Source organism: Acanthaster planci, linkage group LG06 (genome assembly GCF_054643075.1).
Source record: "Acanthaster planci isolate LZ-2023a linkage group LG06, COTS_SCS, whole genome shotgun sequence".
Taxonomy (NCBI): domain Eukaryota; kingdom Metazoa; phylum Echinodermata; class Asteroidea; order Valvatida; family Acanthasteridae; genus Acanthaster; species Acanthaster planci.
In genome coordinates this window covers 18,207,813-18,233,262 of record NC_141782.1, presented here as the reverse complement: position 1 = coordinate 18,233,262, position 25,450 = coordinate 18,207,813, and the positions used below count along the sequence as shown (strand labels likewise).

The 25,450-nt window shown below is 42.8% G+C and overlaps 1 protein-coding gene across 2 annotated transcripts in view; it reads right to left on the bottom strand.

Moving 5' to 3' along the window:
* gmds (GDP-mannose 4,6-dehydratase) overlaps positions 1–25,450 on the bottom strand; it is a 76,854-nt gene that overhangs the window by 11,506 nt on the left and 39,898 nt on the right. For both annotated transcript variants that reach the window (XR_002598700.2, XM_022242400.2), the window contains exons 5-9: positions 24,330–24,522; positions 23,564–23,668; positions 22,789–22,916; positions 22,046–22,164; positions 18,332–18,428 (exon numbers count right to left, since the gene is read on the bottom strand). Coding sequence is in view for 1 of the 2 variants with exons in the window: in XM_022242400.2 (XP_022098092.2) it covers positions 18,332–18,428; positions 22,046–22,164; positions 22,789–22,916; positions 23,564–23,668; positions 24,330–24,522 (642 nt within the window). In the remaining variant the exon portion in view is untranslated. The remainder of the gene's footprint in view (positions 1–18,331; positions 18,429–22,045; positions 22,165–22,788; positions 22,917–23,563; positions 23,669–24,329; positions 24,523–25,450) is intronic.

The window sequence follows — 25,450 nt, the reverse complement described above, 5'->3', positions numbered from 1 at the left end:
CCCGGCTCTGGAGAGCCTCCTTGGGCAAGGTAGATCCGCTAACAGGCCCCCAAGGCGGAAACAGAGTAAGACAAGACACTCTCTCCTGGAGAGCCAGCATTCCTTTCCCTACAACTCTCACTTAGTCCCTTTCCTTCTTTTTTTGTTTTCCTTTTTTTCCCCTCAAATTTTCTTGTGGAGGAGCAAGCTCTTCGTAACTATCATGGCACAGTTTGAGGGCAAAATGCTATGGTTTGCATTTTCTGTTTTTTGAGGGGGGGAGTAGAGGTGGCTCTGTAGAAGACTACAGGAAGTAGGGGATACATTGATGAATTAATGATGCGATGATGGCAAAAAAGGCAAACTCCCGCAGACAGTTGGTGGGCCAATATAATTTCCGGCATTTTCATATTTTGTTTTACAGTAGAGGTGCTCACATTAACATTTGGGTGTGAATTGCCCGGTGGGCAGATGTGAATTAGGGAAAAATAAAAGGGGAGTAGTCAGTGTTTGCATACCAACTTCTACCTCTATTTAGCATGAAGCCGGGTACGGGCAAAGCAGCTTTCTGGTCAAAAATACGTACAGCTAGAAAGACACCTTACAGGTTGTCAACAGTTGGGAAATAGACTAGCAAAGGCATTTTTTATCTGATAAAAGATCTCTACTGGTAACATGATTAGGACTTTAATTGTATCTGTATTGAAGGTAGCATTTTGCAGGTTTCCCTGGAGGAAGATGCAATATGACGTTAAATTTGCCTCTGAGTCATGAGAAGAACCTATTTGAGAGTTGCCAAGGTTTAAAAAAAAACACACGAAAACTTAAGAGACAGTGATGAATTTATTTGCTAGGAATAAATACAAGAAATGTTAACCATAAAAGACTGTTCAAAAAGAATTTATTAGCACTGGCAAAGGTAGAACTCGTTACGATGGGTCATTTTTCTTTTTTTACTTCTTTTTGGTTTGTGTTTGTCATTCCTTATTACGCCCTTGACCTTTGACATTTTTGTACCTAGAGGTATTCTCTCACTGAATCAACCTCACAACGGTTGCCTTGCTTGCCAAGACCAGCAATGTCATCGACGTCATTATAACCGGAACTAGCGGATTAACTGTCTAATCTAATCGATACAATATTTGGCAGTTCCGGATTATCACCAATTAGCCGAGAGCACAAAAAAGGGTCTCATTAATCAAATATTGGCTGGTTGCTCCCCTGCCCCCGTTTTGACCTCTGCCTCACATTCTGCCCGCAGGAAAATCCTTGAAGTTTCCTTAAAGTAGCCTCAGAAATGTCCAATTCCGGGGCCAATCCTAACCATGGTGCTGTCTCCATCCCTATTTGTTTCCGACTTTCTGTCCGTTGCCGCCTAACCCACAGGGCAGTTTAAAAATCTTTTCTCTCTGTCACAAAACAGCCAAGGATAGGTAAACATCCCAACGATATTTCCTCAAACACCCCACTAATTAAAAAGAAGAGGAAACTTTGGGAAATCCATTCTTCGCATGCACATGTAACAGTCACGAAGTTGTTTATTTTGCAGTGTTAAGGTTGCTTGAAGGGGAAAAAATTCTGTGAGATCAACTGTGCCTCTACCTTCACAATGTCCCTTTTGGTTTTCTGTGTACATTGTTCACTTGTACTCAAGAATGAACGTCACTGATTCAATCATATATTCAATCATTAATGTAACACAGAGTACCACCCCTTGTGTGTCAAGTTGGATTGAACATTCTAGTAATGTGCACAAGCAGTTCCAATAACCGAGAATCTACACAGCCCGAGTAGGAACCAAGAAGACACACTGTCTATCTCATATACTTCAATGGCCCAGGCTGGATCCAAATTGTTTCAGCTAGTGGCTTTTAATTGGTGGAGGCCAAAGGCTAATGGCGACATTCACTTCCCATGACCACCAATTTATTATCGCCCTGATGTGCCAAGTGCCAATTTTGAGAGGCTGTGAGTTAAGAATAAAGACCAGATCAGAAAGAGGTCGTCCGAGGGTAACTGAAAACAGCTATGTAACCGTATTATTATTAACCCTGAAGGTTTAGTGTAAATCACACAGAATCTTGTCAGATTTTTCTCATGTTTAAGTTTATGTTTTTATAGGTTAACTTGAGACTTGTATCTTTACAAGCAAAAAAGGAGCTTGTAAAAGCAGAGTAATGGAACTCCAGCAATGAGGAAAGTACAAAAAAACCTGTACCGGTGTATGAAATATTTGTGTCAGACAATGTCTAGAAACACTTGAGACACTGAAGGCTTGGAAAAAATATTGTCAGCGTGCACTGTATATAACTCGTCTCCACTTTGGATATACCTTCAGAGCACACCCCCTTCCAAAAACTCTTTCAGTCTGTTTAATTGTGGATAACACGCAAACAACAGAAGAAAACAACAAACAAACATGGCACCGACAATTCCCAGCGTGCGACAAAAAACAACTCTGCTGTACAGCTTCCTTTTGTGGCTCGAAATGGGGAGAAAAAAGACCTCTTTTCCGAGCCTGATCAGGGTGCAAGTGGCAAGCAAGCTGCACCCCACCGGCCAACCTCAGATAATCCCCACAAAAAGACGCCCCACTGCAAAGTGACATGGATAGGGTCATTTGGGGCTTACTCGCTAAGCTCTGGCCCTTTGTCAGGCTACAATCAAAGGGCAATCAGGACAAAACTGTGAACAACAACAGATTAAGACAGACAATGGGAAATTGTCACCAGCTGGGCTTGTACATGTACAATAACATGTACATGCAAGGTGAGAGTGGCTTCTCCTCGCTAACCCAATCAACCTCCACAACTGCAGTTAAATCCCTCCAAGTCTTGTTTACAACTGCCCCCCCTCAAAAGGACAGCAGACAAGAGGAGCTTAAATACTTGTCATCTTGTCACGAAGTTACCTTCTTCCTCTCTCCCTCTCAACATGGACCGCACAATGTGGCTGCCGTCTGAAGGACCTTTCATTGTGCGGCAGCGTATTGCCGTGAGGCCCAACACCGTAGGAACAAATCCCCCAAATCCCAGAAACAAAAAAGCAGCAACCAATTTGAGATTCTTGGGGATTGTGGGCCAGTGTAGTCTGTAATTGGCCTCTTTGTCCCCAGGCCAAAGCATGGCTGATAATTACCCCCGAGTCGCTGTCTCCCACTGACCAATTGGCTGTTGTACCCTGAGCCGCAAGGCTGTCTGATTCTTTTTATTCCCCGACCCCTCCTTTTTTTTGAAATAAAGATTTTTTTTCACTTGTTGTATGGGTACCTCTTTCTTTTTCCCTTTTCCATCCACTCAGTCAGAATTAACAGTATTTGAACAAGGTGGGTGGTGGGGGGCGTGACTAGAATCCCAAGTAGGAGATAAGCAACTTTGTAACAGCTAGAGGTCATGAAGCCAAACGAAGCCAAGCCCGCACACTCTGACCCTGAATGGGGTCACAACCTCTTTGCTGTACCCTGAAAAACATCCCCTCCTGAATTTTCAAAAACATTTCAATGATTAAATAACTAAAAATTTCCAGACAATACTGTTAAAAGATCGCATAAAAGTCGTGCAAAATACATGAATGACTTCTTAAAACTTAAAATAACTGATCTTCAAGTTTTGTGATGTCTTCAAACAAAGTAAAACAAAATTTTGAAAACCAAGTCTTCATTGATGTTCACTTCTTACATATACGACTAAAAGAGAGAAAGTTAAACTAGCACATCCCCATCTACTGAACAAGGGTGGGCATAAAGCAGAGAGACAAACATATATTACACTCCACGCATATCAAGATGAAGAGAAAAGACATCAATATTATGTCATTATGTAAATGGCAACACAGCATATGTGCACGCCACTCTCCAAACTTCCCACTACATGTACATACATGTACATGTACATACATGTACATGTACTGGTTTCGAGTACATGTGCATGTTGCATGGACAGCTTTGGACAGAGTCTGACTTTCAGTGACCAGTAGAGGGCGCCAGCATGATTCAATGGACAACACTTCTGTTTTGATTCAGAGTTTTTCCAACGCATCAGTAGCAAACCTGAACTCAGAGAGGAGACAAGATTGAGCCTTCGCATCATAACCATTTCCAACAGTATCAGGCCGACCGGGGTGGTGACGTTGCCGAGGACAACACCAGTAGCGGTGGCAATAAGAGGGAGAGAGACCAAGTGGGAGAGCAAGAAAAAAACCCCAGCCAATTGAAAATGAATCACAACACAGTGGTGGCTCCGTCCTGTGTTATTATCCCACCGAGTTGACCTCCTGTGGGACTGTGATTGACAGTGCTAATTTTCCACCCAGCTTTCTCCTTTGTGCTTTTCTTCCTCTCTCTCTCTCTGCACGCGAGAGAAGCCTCCGAGAGGTCTGCACTATATCAGGGGTGCATAACCGCTCTGCGGCCGCCCCGCCCGCGCCTCTACAGGCTCAGTACAATGCCACAGACACCTGGCCGTAACAGGCTCCAGCACAACCCTGGCTTACGCGCGCAGATACATCAAAACACATCACAGCAATTTTGCCTCCCTCGTGTGTGTGTGTGTGTGGGGGGGGTTGAGTGTGCCTGCGTGTGTTGTGATAGACAGCCCTTTTCTGTCCAGCATGCTATAACCGGCGGGCGAAAGCCGACTTTGGTATGATTAAGCCAAGGTTCAGTCTCTGTCCCCGCTCTTTCCGTTCCTGACGTCAATGTCATGACTTTTTTCTCCTCTCTTTCACAATTACTTTCCTATTGTGAAGCTTGTCAAGTATCCCCCCCCCTTGCAGGATAAGGATATCTGAACCAAACCACCCAAGGTCACAGGGGAGACAGGAATCTGAGATTTTCTTTTCTCTCTTTTCCTTTTTCCCCACACAACGCAGCAAGTAAATGACACGGTGCAAGCCACGCTGTGCCAGCCAAAAGCTGACCACTGAAAATAGGCAGTGCCAAAACGTTAGACTCTTTTGTACACGGCAATAATGGGGTGACTTCCAAATGTCATGACTGCCTATCTGACTGATGTACAAATTAAGCATCAACGACAGATTTCAATAATGATTTTTTTTTAAATTGAAAATTGCTGTCATAGACAACTGATGACAGCTGAACAACAAACTACCATGTCTCATTTTACTTATGCATCAAAACCCAAATCTGTCTGTGATTACAGTTGATTCTACCCATTTCACACGTTACTCAAGAAAAGACAAAATGTGCTTATACTGCACAAAACAAGACATAACCATTTATACAAAATAGAGCTATTAAAGTAAGTCTCTCCACTTGTAACTGACAACAGGAGAGCAATAGATGTGGGATAAATATGATCAAAACTATTGCTGAAAATAAGCTGTGTTGCCACCCTTGGCGATCCCTCTTCAAAAAAACACAAAAAAAGAGAGTAAATTTCACCGATGTACAAAAAGTGACGGCAGCTGATTCTCCCAAACACACCTGCTGGCCTACAAATGAAGACGCCGCAATGCACAATGAACAGGAAAAAAGTACAATGCACGGTTTACAAAGGCATAAAATGCCCCCAATCAAAACACTCCACTATTTCAGGCACAGCAGAGCAAGTGTACTTAACCAGCTACAGCGAGACAGGATACCAGGCAAAAGAGAGAGAGAACGAGTGAGAAAAAAAATAAGGGCAACGGCCTAAAGCGGGAGCCCGACAGAAAAGTGATACTGAGCAAATACGTGTACCGTGGGCTTTGCGTAGACCCCATTAGTTAAACCTGGCAGGAGATTGCGCCAGCTAATCAGCCTTTCTTGTTAGAGAAAAAAATTCTGGACGATACTCAATCTTAATTCTTTAGGAGTCACAGGTGCAAACTTTATACACATATGTATGGTAACTCTGCACTGCCATACTTATGCAAGGGGGGACGGCCATATGTTGCCCAGAATGGTTAAGACGCAGATCAAAATGCCTATTAGATCATAGAGTCTACATGCAAGTACGTGTTCTGGGCTCAGAAAATTTAGTTTAGCAGTATAGTGGCCAAGAGAGACCAGGCCTGAAAACCAACATGAACCTCTCTGGTCCCCTGAAAACAAGTGACCAACTTTGTCATTCTTGCATTCAGAAAAACCGTTCCTGAACCAACATTTCAAGTTTTCTGTGGGCTTCTGAGAGGATAAAACAATGGCAGTAGATTCAGTGGCAGTCAATTGCTTGGATTTATTAATTTTAAAGGTTGTATGGTCATGCGGATAACTTGCCTCCCGAATGAGGTCACTACACCTGAAAACTGTCAAGCCTTCAAACAAACCAAACCTCATGAACATCTTAAAACGTGTATGTTTACTTTCACACAAGCCAATTGAAACCTCATTTCATTATGCGCTGCAAAGAAATCGTTTACCATCATGACTGTGTCTAATGTGAACTCAAATGACAAAGGATATCCACATGCATAATGGACAGTATGACAGACTAGTAAAACTCGATTAGCAAGCCTGTGGAAGAGAAAGACAGGTCATTAAAACTCTTTGGCCTCTGGGTACAGCGATTGAGTGGGATACCTCACTGAATGACTCTTCCAATTAAGACAAATCCAAGACAATCCTTAGCCTGAAACCATTCTGCAACCACGACCCCTGAACACCTCACTGAACCATCGTTCCCTTCTCTTTCTCTTTCAACTGGAGCCAATTTTTCTTCCTTTTCTTATCTTTCTGAGGCCAAAGACCTCACCTAGGGTCAGTTGCACTGTGCAGCCAGCCAGACAAACTGGGTCATGTGACCTCCCTGTTCTCCCCCCCACCCATATCATTCCTGTCCCCTTCTCCTGCGTATCATCTCCATCTTTAACCTACCTCTAAACTCTTCATCTTCACTTCCCTCTCCCCCCCCTCGAAAAAACTCTATCGACGAGTACTGGCGATTGGGTACCCAAGGGCCAACAGATGTTGACAGTCAAAATAGAAAGCGCTTTACTCCTGCCTGCGACACTACTTGGGAGGCGGCGGGCACCTGACATGTGTTGAGCTGGGAAAAGGCACCGGTGGAAGATGACAAGGACTGGGGGAAAAAATATGGATGGAAAGAAATGACAGGCCGAACAGGAAAAAGAACGAAAGGAGGGAGGGAAAAAAAGAACAAGGGGGATAGAGAAACGGGGAAAAGATGGACAACAAATACAGCCCGAAATGGGTCTTGGATTGAGATGGTGGAAAAATATTTGAGGAGCGTGGTGTAAACAGAGACGTGGATTGCTGTCAGGCAAGTGGAGGGGACAGATTGAGCGATCAGGGAGTGAGGTGAAGGGGAAAGTAAAGAAGCTGGCATCGTGCTTTGTGACCAGGTAGAAATGATCACCCGAAGAGTTCGAAATTCTGTCCGATCACAAAGCAAATGCTAAACAGATGAACTTTGCCCTCTCCATAAAGTCCACACAACTTGCATTTATTTCAGGCAACGGAGACAACAATTGGCTCATTGCGGAAATCTCTTGCAGAATGGCGGTGGCGGTAAGAGGTCTGAAATTCTCTGAGCTGCAGTTTTGGCCGCAACAAGGAAGCACAAGTTTCACAAAACCCACAACATGTAGAGCAAATTTGGAGAATGCAATTTCCACCGTTTAAGAGAAGCATGAAATAACGGTACAGAAGAGCCTTGAAAAATGAACCACAAGTCCTTCAAGCTTGATTTTACATGCATTATATTTGGAGAGGTACACTGGTTTCTATAAACCCCATTTCTTAGCAGTGACACAGTACTGAGAGTTTACAATTTCAACTTTGAGGGGAAATGAAAAAAACTGTCTGTGATTGTACCCTGTATCATTTACGTGTAGAATTCCACTGGTCATTGGAAAATGATACATTTACATCAAAACATGTGCACGGAAGCTCCAAGGTCTAATCTAGTTTCAAACAAGTGCAAAACAATTTCAAAATTAAAAAAAAAAAAAATTAAAATAAGGTTTTTGATGACCGGCTGAAGCCTATTTAAGCTACACGTACATGTAGATCTCTACTTAAACTCTGAAAAAAAAAAATACCCCACAGCGATCACACCATTTATGAAGTGTATGGTGGTTTATCGGTTCAAAATCTTGTTGGATCATTTCCTTTCAGAAATAGTTTCTCTAATGTCTGATGCTTATTTTCAAAAATTCCCGACGACTCTGCGCATTGGGCTATTAGGGGATTGTTTGGGTAAAAGGGTTCTGAGAATACAAAGATGAATGGAGCCAAAATTCCTGAGATGGTTTTCCCCCTTTCATCCCAAATTCGTATTTGTCACACAGAGTGGTTCCTAAAGTGCACCTACATGTACATAATATTTGTGTATTTTATACACACCTCGAATACAAATCCAGTACGGTTCATGGAGGCACAAATTGAGCTGCGTGATTTGTTAACACTTGGCTGCTCCTCCAAATTAATCAAACTTGACAAATTCCCTCGTTTTGCTGTGAAGCACCTCCCAGGCCCACGCAGGGTCAGGGACGAGACCCCTACGTCACCTTTTTGTGATGTGTCAGTCGTAGGAAGCCGCGCAGAGTGCGGGAAGAAAAAAAAAAAAAATTTAAAAATAAAACTCGGGGTTACTTCTGTGCCACCTCCTTGATACAAAGGATTCAGTCAGCCGGCTAACAAGGCTGAATTTGGCTGGCCATTGTGCGACACCATTGGCCGTGCCAATTTATGGAACCAAGTTGTCGCCTGGAGTCCAATTCATGCAGAAGGTTTTGTATTGTTGGCCGTGAGTTGGCATGATGCAGTGCTGACACCCACACTGCACTTTTTGAGAGCACCAATCGCCAGAAGTTACTGAAATAAAAAGTCTAAAATAAACAATAAATAAAATACACAATAAACTGTTTGCACTGGAAAAATGTGGAGTCCATCTGCGTATACATGCCTCGTTATTTGAAAAAAAAAAGCGGTGTGCCAAATTCTTGATCAAAAGTATTACATGTACATGTGGCTACACACACCATGCTCCAAAATTTGCTGGAAGAATCACATCATTAAAATGACAGACGGTACAGTTTTGTCAAAACCGTTCATTTAGGTTACTCCCAATACTGAAAACATTCAACCTCAGACGGCAAACGTCAAAAATACAACTAAAACACCAAAGGAAATACAGGAAATATTCTATTTTTTCTGCCGGTTTCAAGTTCAAAATTTCAAATGAATTCCTTGGACAAAAATGCATTGTACAAAAAAACCAACCAAAAAAAAAAAGCACCAACATGTGTATCATTTCTATGAATACACTGTTTTTCTTGCAACACAGGCCATTAATTAAAAAAACCCAGAGTTTTACAACCTAGATCACTGATATTGTCAAAACCATTTTTTAATGTGATCTTGTCACAAACAATAGTTCAATACTGTCAACAATATTTCAGTATTGTCATAAATATTTCAATATTGTCATAGATATTTCAATATTGTCATAGATATTTCAATATTGTCCATGAAAGAAACACCTAACAGATACAATGTACCAGACCCCTCTGCACCAAAAGAACAGTCAGTCAGTCCACAGGATTAATTAACTCTGAGATTGTTTGAATCCATTCCGTCCAAGTGTTTGTTTCAAAGGCCTGAGCTGTTTCATATATACCAGGCCATTCCGGCTGGATCGGCCATGTACACAGACAATCAAATTAATGGACAGCAACATTCACAAGTGTCGCAATAAAACATGATATCCCTCCTTAATGCTACTACAAATCAGCTCCATTCTTGGATGAATAATTAAGGTGACATCTGCCAAAGGAAACCCTGCAATTACGTTAACAGCAAGCCAAGTAACCTCCGTAGTATACCGATGACTTATACACCAATTCCCACCAACACCTCAACACAACGTTATGAAAAGTGTTACCTGTAAATGCACACATTCATCTCAGAAAAACCAAACCGCAGGGCCCTGTTGATTGCATAAACAAACAATACTGTGGCTGGGAGCACAGCACATTTCTTTGAATGGGGGGGATCATTGGTCCTAACAGCCAGCGATCTTGCTGTATTCAACAAAGGAAAAAAGAGACAGACATTAAGGGGAAAGATCAAAAGAAGAAAAAGATTGGACAGACAGTGTCAAATGAGGGCGCCATACTACCCAAGTGGTCTCACTGCCACTGCACATCACAATGAGCAGGTTTAACCGCACTTGCATTGGTGCCAACAGTGTCCTCTTATTGACTCTGTTGTAAGCTGTATACATGCATGCCCTATTTACATGTAGATGTGCCTTAGATGGTGTTGTTTCTGCCAACGTGAAGATTCCAGTTTTTCTGGCCACACAACTGCATATACTTGGTCTTGACAATCAAAAATAAAACTAAAGGAAATGTATGAATCTGAACGAATTGTAGATGATAACCCAGTTTCCCACTGGACGTAATCCGGCATTTCCACTCGACTGGAAGCATTGTTCCTGCCCTATTATCTGAGCATCGTGGAGTGCCAACGGAAGAGAGGGGAAAAAATTGATAAAATTAAATAATAAGCATGGAGCAATACTGCGTACGTAATGCGGAAGGCCCGCCTAATGGCTGCCTTACCGGTCACGTCTGGGGGAAAAAAGGCGTGGTGTGTGCCCACACTTCCGCCAGTACATGGGTTTAATGGACAGGATTTTTCTGCACAAATGGGCGCCAACAAAAACCTTGGGCAAAGATTCGCTGAGAGAGAGAGAGCGAGCGAGCTGCGAATAAAATAGAAGCATGGAATGCACTGTGGCACTTGATGCATCATGGCTTCCAACAAATATTGTATCCACCAATACCAACATGCGATGGATTTTAGGAAAGTTGGATTCTGTCGTGAACACATGTGATCGGCACAATTCTGGATTCCTCCATAACCTTGTTCAGGAAGGAAAAATAATTAATGCAGACAGCAATTCCTGAATGGAATCTGGATATCACCATAAAGGTCTTTGTTTTTCAACTAAAGCCTGACTATTTGTTCTAATGTATGGCATTACATGGATATGGGCAACGGGGAACCAGACCAACCGGGGAGACAGACTATACTGGTCGACTTTTGCGTGGTACCCAGACATATTTTGAGTGTGGGTTACCATGGAATATCGACCGATTGTTGACAAAATGGCCATCTTGGGAGCTTTCCCCAATCAGATTGCCTGCCTGTTAACCAGCCAGCCGACCAACCCAAAAAAAGGGAGGTACAGAACCAATAAAATGGTGTCCAAGAAACCTGGGGTCAAAGTTGAATCCTAAAGTCACATGTACAGTGTTGTTAGTGCATGTGACATCAAGGTGAATGGGGGGATGTCTGGTTGGGGGCCTCAAGGCCCAGGCTATTTCCACCTGCCTTGCTGTCAGGGGCAAATTGCCTGGGGCGCTCACTACCCCTGGTCTGGACAAAGGCAGCGAGGAACCAGCGCAGTTGGTTCTCTGAGTGGTGCCAACCAGCAAGTACAAAGGCAAAGACATCATCTTTGAGTTCAATGGCCTCCAGGAAAAAACCCAAATTTGCCAACTTGGCGCTGCTTTGAAGATCTAGGCATGGTACATGGACTGCAATTTTTCCGAAGTACAAAGAATGGAACTGGGAAAAAAATTAAAACCAAAGAAAGTTCCTCATACCCACATTGAAGTTTCTGCATTCCATAAAGAGAAAAGAATTTTGGGTGATCAAATCTCATGGTCATATTAATGTCATATGCCAAATTGGGGCCCAATATTCATCAACTTCATATTTCTTGAGTTAAACATTAGAGTCTCCGTACAAATTTAAGGTACATATCATGGATTAAGCTATTCCAACAGCACATAAGATGCACCAAACATCCCTCTACTCGGCCCACATGTAACTGCTCCCCCACCGAGGGTATGTTCAGTCACATCAGGAATTCTGGGCAAGCAGCTGGGAATTCAGAATAAAAAGGAGGAACTTTCCGACTGCACGGCTTTGCACATTATTTTTTTCAATGTGTAGCCGCAGACACGAAGAGTGACACATGGGGGCAAAAGGGAGGGTTACATGCCTGATGTTTCACTCAAGCATGGTTAGCTATGCTTTACTTCACTTAAGTTTCTGGTGCAGTAACTACCAGACATGGTGTGCTGATGCTAGACGATTGCACTGTTAGTCACTGGGCTGCTGAACAAGACCCCTTCTGCAGCCCTCTCAAAGGATGTCCTGAAGGCTTTTAATCAAACACTCCAAGTTGCAAAATCCATTCTCCTTTTAAACTCGTCCCCCATCTCTGCGACCAGGGAATGGATGTAAGCCCACAGCCGCTCCCCAGTGGGTGAGGTATTACTAAGCTTGGTTCCCCTCATTAACATTCATTAACACCTGCCCGTAAACACCAGGAAGGAGAGAAAGATGCAGAGGTCGTGGCTGTAACCCAAATTTACACGGCTGGAGTCGGGGTATCAGACGTCACGATGGGAGGTAAAAATGAGGCGGTGCACAGCGCTGCGGCCAGCCAAGGAGAGAATCTGGGCCATGAAATTAATTGTAGCATGGGGGGGGGCTTAATCCTCAACAGATCTCAGGGAGAAAAATAGCCTCAAGGCCTGGCAGGGCAAGGGTCCCTCCCGCTGAAGTATCAAGCCAGGAAAAAGGTACAGCATCAAGCGGTCTGCTTTTTCCCTTTTCTGAGGAATGATCCCTCTTTGGGGTTTCCAGCCATCTTCCCTTGGGCACGCGAAAACTCTTGAGGAGGCACATCTGCTTCCTTGTGTTGCAACCACCGCTGCGTCCACCTTCCCTCGTCCTCCAGCTTCCAGGGGAGATGGAGGGGGGTGGAAGGAGGACGGCTGAGAAGCCCTGTCCCTTGAACCTCCAAATATCTGGTTACATGATTATTAGGCAGATCGGGTGTAACTGAGACGTCTTCCTTCCTCTTGGTTGAGGTTTAGCAAACCAGGGGCAGGCAAGCCCTGGACATTCCGATGGGCACGATCGCTCACCTTCCGTCCTTCTGACTGCCATCTGGCGTCCAATCAAAAGAGCTCAATCAACCTTGCTCCGTCAATCAAAACTGCTGTCTCATTTTTTTTTCTAATATATTAAGGAGACCAAAATGATTAGGGCCAAACTACAATACCGCCTTTATTACCCCTTCCCCCAAATAAAAATATGGCGGGCGCATTCTTTCCTACTATCGATTACGCTGCCCAGCTGGTTCAGCGGTGGTATTAATTGAACTTCTCAATGTCACAGCTGACAGCCTATCAAATTAAATGAAATCTAACCCCAAATCCCCCCCCCACCTCACATCCGAGGAATCTGCTATTTGATCCAATACCATGCATCAGGAGAGGTTCACTCATTTGGGGGGGCTTTGATCAACAGGGGAAAATAAAAGTGCCTGAACAATTTCTATCCCACAATGTTGTCTTCCACAGAGAGACAGGTGAGGTTGTTTCTATCTCTCACCCAAAAGGTAGGACCATACAAGAACTTCAAAGTCCAAACCCTATAAAAGCTTTCCAATGAAAGCCTAACAGCACCGCCCAAAATGTAACATCTCATTCCATTTGAGAATGCACAGGGTCAAGGAAAACTGGGCTTGCCATGTCAAAGATCCAATAAAAAATGAGTTTTAGTCTACCTCAGGTGACCTTAAGGATTTTTCACCTATTGCTCTTTTCATTTTACACGTACTAGTAGGTTGTGCAAATACATGTACATTCAGATCAACTGCTAACTGGTAAAACACGCTAACCGCTATTCGTTGCTTCTTCAAGGGCCAGTTCCATTCTTCATGTACTAGGCCTTTCCCTCTCAATCTCAAGTACATGTAAATGCCACACTGCTGGCGCACAGATATGGTAGATAGCCTTGATCAATATTCACTTCTCTTTTCAAACAATGGGAGGAAGCACTGATATTGCCCCAGACAGGCGGTCCTACAACCACAGTCTCCCACCCAAAAACAACAACGACAACAACACACGTTCAAGCTTAATTGGTGCTGTTCACATTAAATTGCAGCGATGTTGCATTTGGCATTGGTAGTGATAAATAGATGCAAACAAGACTGCTCTTTGCTCCCACTGGAGGGTTGGGTTTTCAGCCATCCGCCTCTGCTACAATTATAACGTCTGAAGACTGACCGTTATTGGAAAAACAGAGAAAACAATGGCAAAATCAATACTAGGCTTTGGGGATGATGAGCGGAGAAAACGGTCGAACGTTTCATTGGATGGACAGGAGAACAGCTGGTTAAGTCAGGGAGTCTGGTAGGAAGAGACTGGGGGTTTTGGAAGACAAAGGCAGAGAAATGGTAGCAAGAGGTAAATTTGACATCAATTTGACTTGGACATTTTTCTCTTAAAAAAAAAAAGGTGCGTAGCTGGTAATGTTGTAAGGATGCGGTTGCCGTGACAACATGGCCCGAGACATGAGCAGGAAATTAAAATGGAAGGGAGGGGGGGTTGCTGTTTGTAAGTGGCATCTGATTCACTGATCAGCCAGGCAGAAAGAATTGCCGAGGAATTACTAGCACAAGGGGGGGGGAGGAGATGAGAGGCACTCAAATTGGCTGGAAAATCTTATCAGAAAGACGCTTCTGGAGGACGGGCGGAAATGGGGGAGGCATCTGCTACTAAGATTTGGGGCTTGCTAACAAGGTGACTCTTGCTTACTCTCTTATCTTTATAAGCTGGGCCTGTTCTGTCTGTGCAAACACGGTTAGGAAACAACCGGAAATGCAAGGAATCAATTTTCAATTCTGAAATATGCATTGATATGCATTGATTCAAAGCCTGCTGGAGAGTTTTTGTAGGTCGTTAACATTTAAGGAAAAAACAAATACATATATCAGCATATGCATAGTTTGTGGTTTCATGTAATTGTAGCGTTGTTTTTAGATTGTTGCACAGCAGACAAGGAAAATACAGCACAATTGTCAAATTATCAGTACAACGAAAGCTCATCCAAACTCGGATAAACAAACCCAGGGTTAATTAAATAATCTTACAAATCAATGACAATGCAGGAAGTACCAATGCAAACAAACAACAGACAGCAGCACAAATAGCATTGAAACATGATCTGCCTAACTGCCGAACACTGAAAATAAATTGTGAAATGACAAAATGTTTCAATTCTGCAGCATCGATGCACGCACAAGAAAATTCAACAAATGTTCCTTATGGTATGGTGAAACGAATTTCAAAGATATTTATGGCAGACGTCACAGTGTCCATAGCAATTTCCCTGAGAAAAAAGGTTGCTGTTGCCCAGATTCAATAAACTGCAGGTTCTCTGACCAGTTTTTTTCCTCTTACAAATCCAAATAAAATTGACCAATAGACCTACTTTTGCTGTGAGAGAAAAATTAACCAAAGTTGACCTTTCATAAAACTGGGAATTGCCCAGTGACCACATAGCAGCCGAGCGCTTGCAATAAATTTGCAATTTAAGTCCTGCTAGGAAATTCACTTGAGATGAAGTTGCTGAGACAATGTTTACATCTCCAGTGCAAAGAGGATAAATACACTCTTGGTGTCAGATAAAAATCAAGTTCCAAGAATTTTTCAGAACTTTGAGAAAGAACTATAAAAGCTAAGATTTATGTGGAAAGCTCCATCTTTGTCAATTCTTGACTTCAACCACTATAACGCACTTCACACACTTCTTGTTATTTTATTTCTACTCTTTCTGTTTTCTTTTTACCTTGCTCCCTGGAGCTGTCAATCATCAGAAAGAAAAACACAACAGCATGAGTCTCCATGGGGCTACAGAGTGGCACATTAATAGAACAGAGAACGGCAAGAGAGGCCAATGCAAGGAAATGGCAGAGAGTGGCCAGTGCCAATCCCCTCCCATCCACTACAATGTCCCCAATTTGTATGAAAACCTCCAACGATTTGAGGTCTTTTGTTTGAAAACCTGTCGATATGTAGGGGGGGTCCTGGTAACAAGCTTCCAGAGAATGGTTCACTGTTCATTTCTACTTGGGCATGTATCCCTAAAGACAAGAAAAACATAATGTCAATGGACTTTTTTCTCTTCTTGCGAGCTTGGCTGATTTTTAACATCGGGACTGAAAGAACTGCTCAGATCCTTAGCATTAAAGCCCTGGCATTGCCCTCTGGTAATACGGAAAAAAGAGTTTATACTGCTGGCTTTTCACTCTTTCCTTTTTTGTTTACACCCAGCCAACTTGGTGTGAGTTTTAAGACCATTGTTCAGAAGTTGCTCTGTGTCAAAAGCTCAGTTCCAAACTCTGACACTTGCCGGCGACCCTTGGTCCCCGCCGGAGTTTACTTCCAGGCATGCTTCTCAGGATTTGTTGAGTTGAGCGTGAAAACGCAGAGCCAGAGGGGCTTGTTTTCTGGGTTTTTTTAACAAGACTGAACCAGGCAAAATCAACAAACAAAGACTGGAGTACAGCTAACATCCGGTGAAAATATTTGAAGTTAAACAGAAAAGCACACCGAAGGGAATACATAAAGCCTAGAAGTTGGCGTGACTCCAAGTTTGACAAGAATCGAACGGACTGTGAGTTAACAACAGTATTCATCCCACAACATTTAACGTTTAAAAAAAAAAAATCCAGCAAGGGAAAGAAGAGAGAAAAATGCATGACAAACAAATCAAGTTGAGGCTGGTCCCCGAGGAATTCCCATTGGGAGGGTATAAGCAAAATAGAACTACAACTCTGAGCTGCAACAAGTCCCCCGTTCAGAATACAAATGAATCAGCGCTCGGCTCAGACGGAACAAACTCGACAGCGAGTCCAATTATTAACAGCGCAACCGATAAGATCTCTGCAAACAAAATTTGGCTGTCATTTTTAATGCACGGCCCTTCTCCACATGACAATGGAGAGTACGTCCTCGCCTCCGTCCTCCCCCCCCTTCCCTTCCAAACCAAGCGGGAATAACCCGGAGTAGATTTTCGGACGAAACGGCACAAAATGCACTTTACAAATGAACAAAAAGAAAACGAAAAAAACCAATTATGGGAGGAGGACAGGGTCGAGAAATGAACGGGTACGGGGAGCAGAACGGTGATCGAAATGGACAGTCATATACCAATGAGTAATCTTATGCTCAGCAAACACTCCAGTGTTTGCTCTGGCAATTCTTTGAATGGTCTCCCTGAAGTGATTGTTGCCGTTCAAAATGCCTAACTTGCATTCTCATGAAATCACTGTTATTTCCGCACAAACCAATAACGGCCAGCTACATATCTTCACCTACCCAAATGTGTGACTGGCCTCCAAATGTTGTTACCCCCTCCCTTAAAAAAAAAAAAAAAAAAAAACAAGGAGAGGCAAAAACGAGGTGACGAGAGTTAGCGCAGGCAGTCAAAATGTTGACGGTGGGACTTTTCAATTGGGTACGTGCTGGGAATTCCAGGCAGAGTACACATTTGTCTTGTTATGGACTAAGTGGCTAAAATTGCCACAGACAGAGAACAAACTACATAATGCGCGGTATTCCAAACAAGTGCACAAAGCTGCAGGGAAACAAAAAACACTCTCTAAAGAGACACCGTCTGTCACAGCAAGCAAGAATATTCATTTGGAATTTACACAGGGTAATTTAGCAACTATGTTCAAAATGCTTTCGGTAAATTATCTATACATTACGTGTAAAGGTCTTCTTCACATTCCAGTCACACAAATGCACGTGCATTACTGTCCGGAGTGATCGATCCGATTTTAGCAGGGCAAAGACCAGTAAAATGGCAAAACAAAAAATCTCTTGATCCCCCCGGGGGGAGGGGAGGGAAGAGGTTGAAAGCTTTGCCCCGGCCGAGCCCTAATCTAGCATTTAATGCACATTTCTTCCCCTCCCACTCGCCACATCCTCCAATTAATCCCCGCCTCTCACAAAAAAAGCTTAACGCTAATTGAACGAGGACCCACAATTTTTCAGGATGCCTGCGGCCAGCCTAAGACGATTTCCAGAGCTGCCTGCAGCAAAGGAGACCAGCCAAGTAAACCTCAATGACCTATCTCACTTTTTCTCTTTCTCAATTTCTTTCCTGTCTTAATGATGGTACACGTGCCCCTGAATTCCGGACATAAACATATCTTTTTCTTCTTCACTGGTACAATGTTAACTGAGGTACACACAATACATGAAGTTCCAGGTGGCATAGTGTAATTATTTTCCTTTTAGCTACAGCTTCAGAGGAGGCAAGTGCATAATATTTCAAATAGTACCCTACAAACAATCAGTTAAAGAAGTGCCGAGTATCAGTAAGGTTGTAAACTGCAGGTTACGGAATTCAATTTTCGCCACACCCTTAATAATCAACAGTAAACCATTGGGGAAATATCCAAGATGGAATATGAAGGCATTGAAACCAACGGCAAATACCTGTGTCTGCATTAAAGTTAACCGTGCAAACTCCAAAGTTGTGCCTCTGAAGGAAACTGGTACTCACCACTTCTGTTGGTCGGTAAAACTTCTCGTCCACGCGCACTCGCACTATTCCCGTGGCCTTGTCTTTGCCTACTTCTTCAGTTCCTTTGCCTTCCCACCTTACAAAAAACCAAAACAAGAAAACAAGAATTGCTTTTGTGATAAGTTCTGAATTCCTTTCGGTTCCTGGAATTTGGCAGACAAGTTCTGAATAACTAAGACATTTGAACATTTCAAGTACATGTACATCGAATATGGGACGGCAGGAACAAATTTGAACAGTATACCTCCAAAGAATCACATTGAGAAGAAGCTGGTATCATTTGGCGAACTTAAAAACTTGGTACATTTGCTTTGCAGGATGTAACCATTCCAATATTAGGGGCATTTGAGAGTCAACACAGTTGGAATTGTTGTGTTGGAGATGTGACCCATTTTATCGTCAAAGATTTCAAATTCACACTTTCCGCAGGTTCTCAGAAAAACCAAACAACTGATGAGGCATGGCTGATGAAATGTGACCTGCTTTGCAAAAATGCATCTGAAGTCACTGGGGCCATTTTTGAGTTGTACTCTGCCTTAGGTTTAGGAATTTGAGCTCTTTATTTTGATGTGTGACTATTAAAATGTTGAGGATTCCTATTGCTTAAACGCTGTGCAAGATTCTTTCAAAGGCATTTCACTCCAAAGTGGTTCTGGCGACACGTGACTCAGTTTCGCAGCGCGGGTCACAAGTAACAGTAAGAACAATAACAGTAAGAACATGGCTATGGCAATTACGTGTTGATTGCAGTAGACTGCGGAATTTAACACACTGGTTACGTCTGGTAACCAGTGTCTAATTACGTCTGGTTACTGGGCTCAACAAAAGAACAGAAAGTCTTGGATTCTCCCCAGGGAACAAAGCTTCAAAGCAGTGTCAAGGGGAATGTCACCATAATAATAATTATTCCAAAAGTCCACGGTTCCAGAGCAACTCGTCCAAATTCTAAATATGTAGTTGTTGAAGCAACATACTGTATTTCACCTGAACTTTTCTTGCTCTTAACCTGCACATGCAGTCGATATTGTCTCTTGATATCTTGTCTTGTTGACTTTTGGGGGAGGGTGTGTTCTGGTGAACATCCAACCAGCCTGGTAGTTTTTCACTTGAAGTGGAAACTGTCCGGCCAGTTGGATGCTAAGCCTTGAGCTAAACTCCAGTTTCACCGATTTCAACATAATAAGACTGCCTAGTACTACGTGCATGCTTTCAGCTATTCTGTAAATGATATCAGCACGGGTGTAACCGTACACCCCTATTATTTGTTACCGTTTGTTCACACACACCAAGGAACACCATGAAAAGCCTTTTATAAAACAAAAATACATGTGACTGCACAATTTCTGTAGTCTACGCATTCTCATAAGAGAGCGTGAAGAAACCCAAACAGAAATGTTGCCTGAAATATTTGTCAGAGAAAAGTTAGAGAGGACGGGGAAAGCATGGGAAAGGGAGAGGAAAAGGTAGAAAAAGTGAAATGAAAAGCTGTTTGAAAGTACCACTGATGATCATGAAGAAAAACAAAAAAGGCAGTATGACTGGGATCGTCACATGGGACTTGAACCTCAGCTCGGTCAGGTTTTCTGTTTCCTTCTCCTCCTCCCCCCCATCCTCAGAGGGAAGTCTGGTTCCGTGTTTACAATTCAATGTGCGTCACCTCGCAGGGAACAACTGTCACACAACGCCCGTGATCCAAGCCAGACAAGAGCGAGAGCGAAAAAAAAAAAATGGCTCCACTGATTCAGAAAATAGAGTTTAATTAGAACAACCCTCGCTCTTCAACCATCGTATCTCCCCCAAAAGGCCCCTGTGCTGATTTCCAAACTGCACAGAAGAACAGGACACTTTTTTTCCCCCTTCTCTTGATTTTTTTTCCCCCCTCTTTCCCTACATGAAGGGGGACAACGCTAAAATCAATTTGCGAATCCCAGTAGCTTGGGCTCGGCCGCGCTAATGGACAGGAAGCAGATAAAGGCATGACGTGGGGAAAGGGGGGGAGTAAACACTGGCTGGCAAAATGTTGTGGGATAGATTGTGCGGAGAGACGGGCGTTGGTTAAACACGGCGGTTGGTAATGCGACTGGGACATATGGGACTGCCTGTCTACGTCCACGTGGCTCCGCAGACGGGAGGAGGTCAAGGGAACTATTCCCCCACCAGGATGACAGTTAAAATTAAAACTTAGGGGGGTCCCTGCACGTTTCGGAAGGTTTTTTTTTTATTTCCCCAAACAGATTGTCCCTTGGAATTGTTTAACATACATTATGAATCCAATTTTTCTACCAGCCGGAGACAAAAGCACTTTTCATGTGTGCATGTAAAAGTGTAAAATTTACAACGAAACTTCTTGGAAATTTAATGATTTGAAGGTATGCATACACTGACAAAGCTGACCAAAAAAGTAACAAATCAAGACATCAAATATTAAGAACCCTGAACTGAACTCCTTGCCAGCAAAAAATGACATAGGGGGACGCGGTGCATTCCTCAACTAAATCCAGAAAACACTCACGTGAAATTTTGTTTTTCCTTTCCTGCAATACGTAGCCTCTTAAAATCCTGGGTGATCTCTTAAAGTTTCATTGACCAAAAGCTGCACTTCATTTCCAGAAACATGACAGATTTTCACATACGGCTCTTTCAACAATCCCACAGAAACGGCTACGTTTATTCCTGAAATCCATTGTAATTTTTCATTATGGGTTTGGCTCCTACATTTAGGATTTGGGCTGCGCCAGTAGAAGGGGAAAAGCCCATAATTAGAATTTAACATATCTTCAATGCAAGTACATCTCTGAAATTTTTTTTTAAATCCCAGAATCAACCAAAAATTTTAAATTACATGTACAATGCAAGCAATTAATTTGACCAAAAAAAAAACACCCAACAAATTTGCAGGTAAACTGTCCTATTTTAATTCAATTGGCCTGATACAAAGCCTCCAGTGGTCACTCAAGGTCAGGCTTACAGGGAAAACAAATTGAAAGAAAAGGCACATGAGAGAAAGAGGCTACTTCACATCGTTATTTAGCATCAGAAAAACCAGATGAGGACAACTCATTCCATTGCAAAGTGGTACATCGAACACGGCGCTACACTGACCGTAAGTTTCAGTGACTGGGGACGGATTTACGTAAGATTCGGGTTAGTTATGCACGGCCATCCCCAACCCTGGTTTACCCTACCCTAGAGGCAGGGCTAATCACCTTCGGAGTGACTTAAATCCCCACCCCCAGGGGAAATCGTCCCCATTTGCAAATGAAGAGGGGGCCACATCCATTCCAGTGTCTCTACAACGTGACCACGAGGCAAAGACGAAGCAGCCTATGTGAATGCATGATTTGGGTGATTAAGGTGAACATTTATGACTGAATCCCATAGAGTGAGTCTTAAGGCCAATTCTTAAAGTAACACCACTTTGTGGGTTGTATTAAAGAAAGCATTCTGGGTTATTTGTTGGGATGCATCACTCTGTTTGGCATCCGAATGGAACTGGACATACAAGTACATGTAAAATATGTGTTAAGAGTTCCTAATTGAATCACATGGTGTAAAATTTTTCACAAGGCCTTCAACTCAAGAAGTTACTCCGGCAACTTATGACCCTATGGTGAAGTTGAGTCAATATTTGCAATTTCTAGCAGTGATTTGGCCAGACCGTTTCTAAGGGCGATTCCTGGTCTTAGTACTTACACAATGTCCACACCGATGTATTTGAATGACTCAATGATGAATTCTCGTACACTGTGGACCTCATTGGTGGCTATCACAAAGTCATTGGGCTTGTCTTGCTGTAGCATCATCCACATGGCCTAAAGGCAGCAAAAAGGAAGACAAAAACAGAATGGAGAAAAAGAAACATCAGAAAAACCTACCTGTACATCATTGCATTTTGATTTTGACTGACTCCTCGTAACAGGTTAGCTTACAAAATTATAAGCAACCTTAGCAATAATGCAAACCTTCATATCCTGACAAGAATATTGTACAAAGTCCCAAAATTATGGACCGAACGGTTACTTAAAGGAAGATTGAAATATTGAACAACTGGAAATGACTGTTTAAATCCTCGAGAGTGTACCGTGACACCTCATGAAATCTGAGAGTAAAAATCTCATTAAAAAAAAACAGGTTGAACACACTCTTAAAAATTATCTTGGCAGACTCATTAAGATTTATTTCTCTTGAGCTCTTTCAAGTGGCCAGACTGATGATGAACATTAACTGTTGACCTGTTTAATGTTAGAAGAGTAATGGGTTTGTAATGGGAGAAAGGCCATCATAACATGGCAACACTGGGAAGGTCACATCCTTGTCCTCCAACTACTGAGGACGTGCCGGTCTGACAACTGAGGACAGGCCACCAGTGTTGCCCAGAAAACAAGGGCTGGTCCATGAACATTCAATGCAGGTGGGCTGGGCGGGCTGGTGCTCACCTCCACAAAGTCCTTGGCATGTCCCCAATCTCTCTCTGAGTCCAAGTTTCCCAAACAGACGTATTCCTGCTGCCCTAGGTGAATCTTGGCCACTGCTCGAGTGATCTTCCTTGTCACAAAGGTTTCACCTGAAAGATCAAAGAAAAAAAAAACCGAAAAGTTTACCACAAGAAATGAAAATCTTTACCTCTGACCCCTTCCAAAAGTGCATGCAAGGAAACCAATAATGGCCAGTCTTCATTTTTTAAAATATATGCAAAGCGTACACAGGCAGTTAACTTTCTACCCAACGGTTCATTTTGTACACTCATGAAAATGATTGAGAAGAAAAAAAGGGATGACCCCTTAATGACATCGCTGCACGTTTTTGTTTTTAGTTTTTTCCTTTCACAAATAGCAGAAAGATCCTACAAGCACCAACGTGTCACCAGATACTTTTTACTTTCTGTTTGTCAGCCATATGCAATTTGTGGAAACGGACCACCTGTTCATTTTGGTGCCGAGGTTTTTCACACAGCATGCCAGTGTCTAGAGAATGCTGGTTTTACCAATCCTGTTAAGAAGTCCCTTGTGTCCTCAAGCAGGACACTTGTTGCAATAACATCAAACACAAGGGAGAGGCGACTTACATAAGCTGCATCAAAGCCCCCATCTACAATTTCCCTACAACGTGCAACCTTCCGTTATGTGCACAAAACAAGTGCCTGCATGTGGCCCTCGTGCTAAGCTACTTGTACAAAGAGCGCCCTCAACTGTTCATGCTCGGGGTGATTACCTCTCCTCGGGCTCTCGTGGTTGAAGAGAATGCCATTACAGGTGAACATGTTGTAGGCCTCGCGGAAGTTGATGGTGATCCAGTATGCATATAACTTGGCAGCGCCTGCAGTGAGATCCCAAAATATCATACCAGAGTCACATATTTCCAAAGCTTACCCTCCAAGAAACTTCTTCACAGTAGCGAAAAGACAAAAATGAGACTCCTACACCTTCAAGTGACTAAAACTGAGCTTTTCTACACAGTTTATAAGAAAATTTCCACACACTTTGTATTAATAATTTTGCTTTCTTCACCTTTCCTCTATTATTTCAGTCTAAACATAAATACCAGTATAAAGACCGATAGCACCAGACTCCTTCAAACGAGTTACAAAGGCCTTGTTAACACTGAGCTCAAAGTTATGCACGCACACTTGTAAAGACTGCAACAGCACCAATTTCCATGGAACACAACAAATTGCCTAACTCTTGTGAGAGCATTGAAAGAGGGAAGCATGTTGCCTAACTATTAAGCAGTGGTACTGCTGCTTATGCAGGGTCTCCCATTTTTGCCTAACTTTACAGCCCTATGCATTCCCAAGGCATTTTAACAACAGCTGTCCTTTCGGAATACTCAGTCAAGAAAACTTTATTATATCAAGGTTTTCTTTTTTGTGGGTCCTGAAAGACACTAGTAGTTGAGGTTAAATGCTGACATCTCTGTCAAAGTTGACTATACATGACCCCTTTCCATTCCCGCAATTGGCCCTTTGTTTTGACCTCACCGTAGGGTGAGCGGGGATAGAACGGCGTTTTCTCCGTCTGCGGCACCTCCTGGACTTTCCCGTACATCTCACTAGTGGAGGCCTGGTAGAAACGCACGCTGTCACTGAGGCCGCATGTCCGGATGGCGTCCAGCAGTCGCAGGGTACCGACGCCGTCCACATCCGCTGTGTACTCGCCAAGATCAAAGGAGACCTGGATGCAAAAGTGAGAAACGCACATTCGTCGTTACGCTTCAGAAGAAGTTCAAAATCAAAAGCCCAAAGCAGCAATAAGCTGAAAAACTTAACAGAGTCTCTCACCTGGCAGAACTGCAACATCGCCCTGGAATTTCAAAATTTAACACAGGTCTCTGAATAAGGCAGTGAATATGCAATTCAAAATAACACAAATAAAGAGGGCATCCCAAGTTTTATACACTTTAGACTCCTGGATACCTTTCCAACGTGTCTTTCCAACTAAAATTCATTTTTATAGTACCAAAAAAACCTGCCAACATAGATTGTCATTCACTCACTAACAACATTTTATGCTGCTTGTGAGATTTGCACTGTGGTCATCTTCAATGACATTTCCCTTTCAAATTCTATACAAAAGCTACGGCGCATTTTCATCTACTGTGATTATTAGCCAATGTCGTATGTGTAAATATAACCCACATGTATCCACCGGAACCAAAAAATTTGACCATTACTTCCAATAGTTGCCAACCCGTTCTCATTTAATTTGGTCAAATGTAAAACACACACAAATTCAATGGTGCAGTGTAGAGCGCCCTCTACTGAGCATCACCAGTTTAGGTGTATGAAGAGCTCTATTCCATATACTATTATGCATCCACCCCCCCCAAAAACAGGCAGAGCGCTTTGTATAAATGTACATGAAGCTCAGCAGCTTAGAAGCTAGCTTTGTGAGCTTAAGATTAGTGGTTTGATTCCTGCCCAGACTATCTCTCATCTAAACTGTTTTTCAAAGCGCCAGTAAGAAGGAATTCGTAAAACACCAAGGAAGAAATTTGGTGGGTATTGGCAAATCACAATAGCGCCCTCAATCGATTTTCATCTTCTAAAACTGTCAGTAATATGGCCAAACGAGGGCACTATTACAATCTGTTGGAAATTTT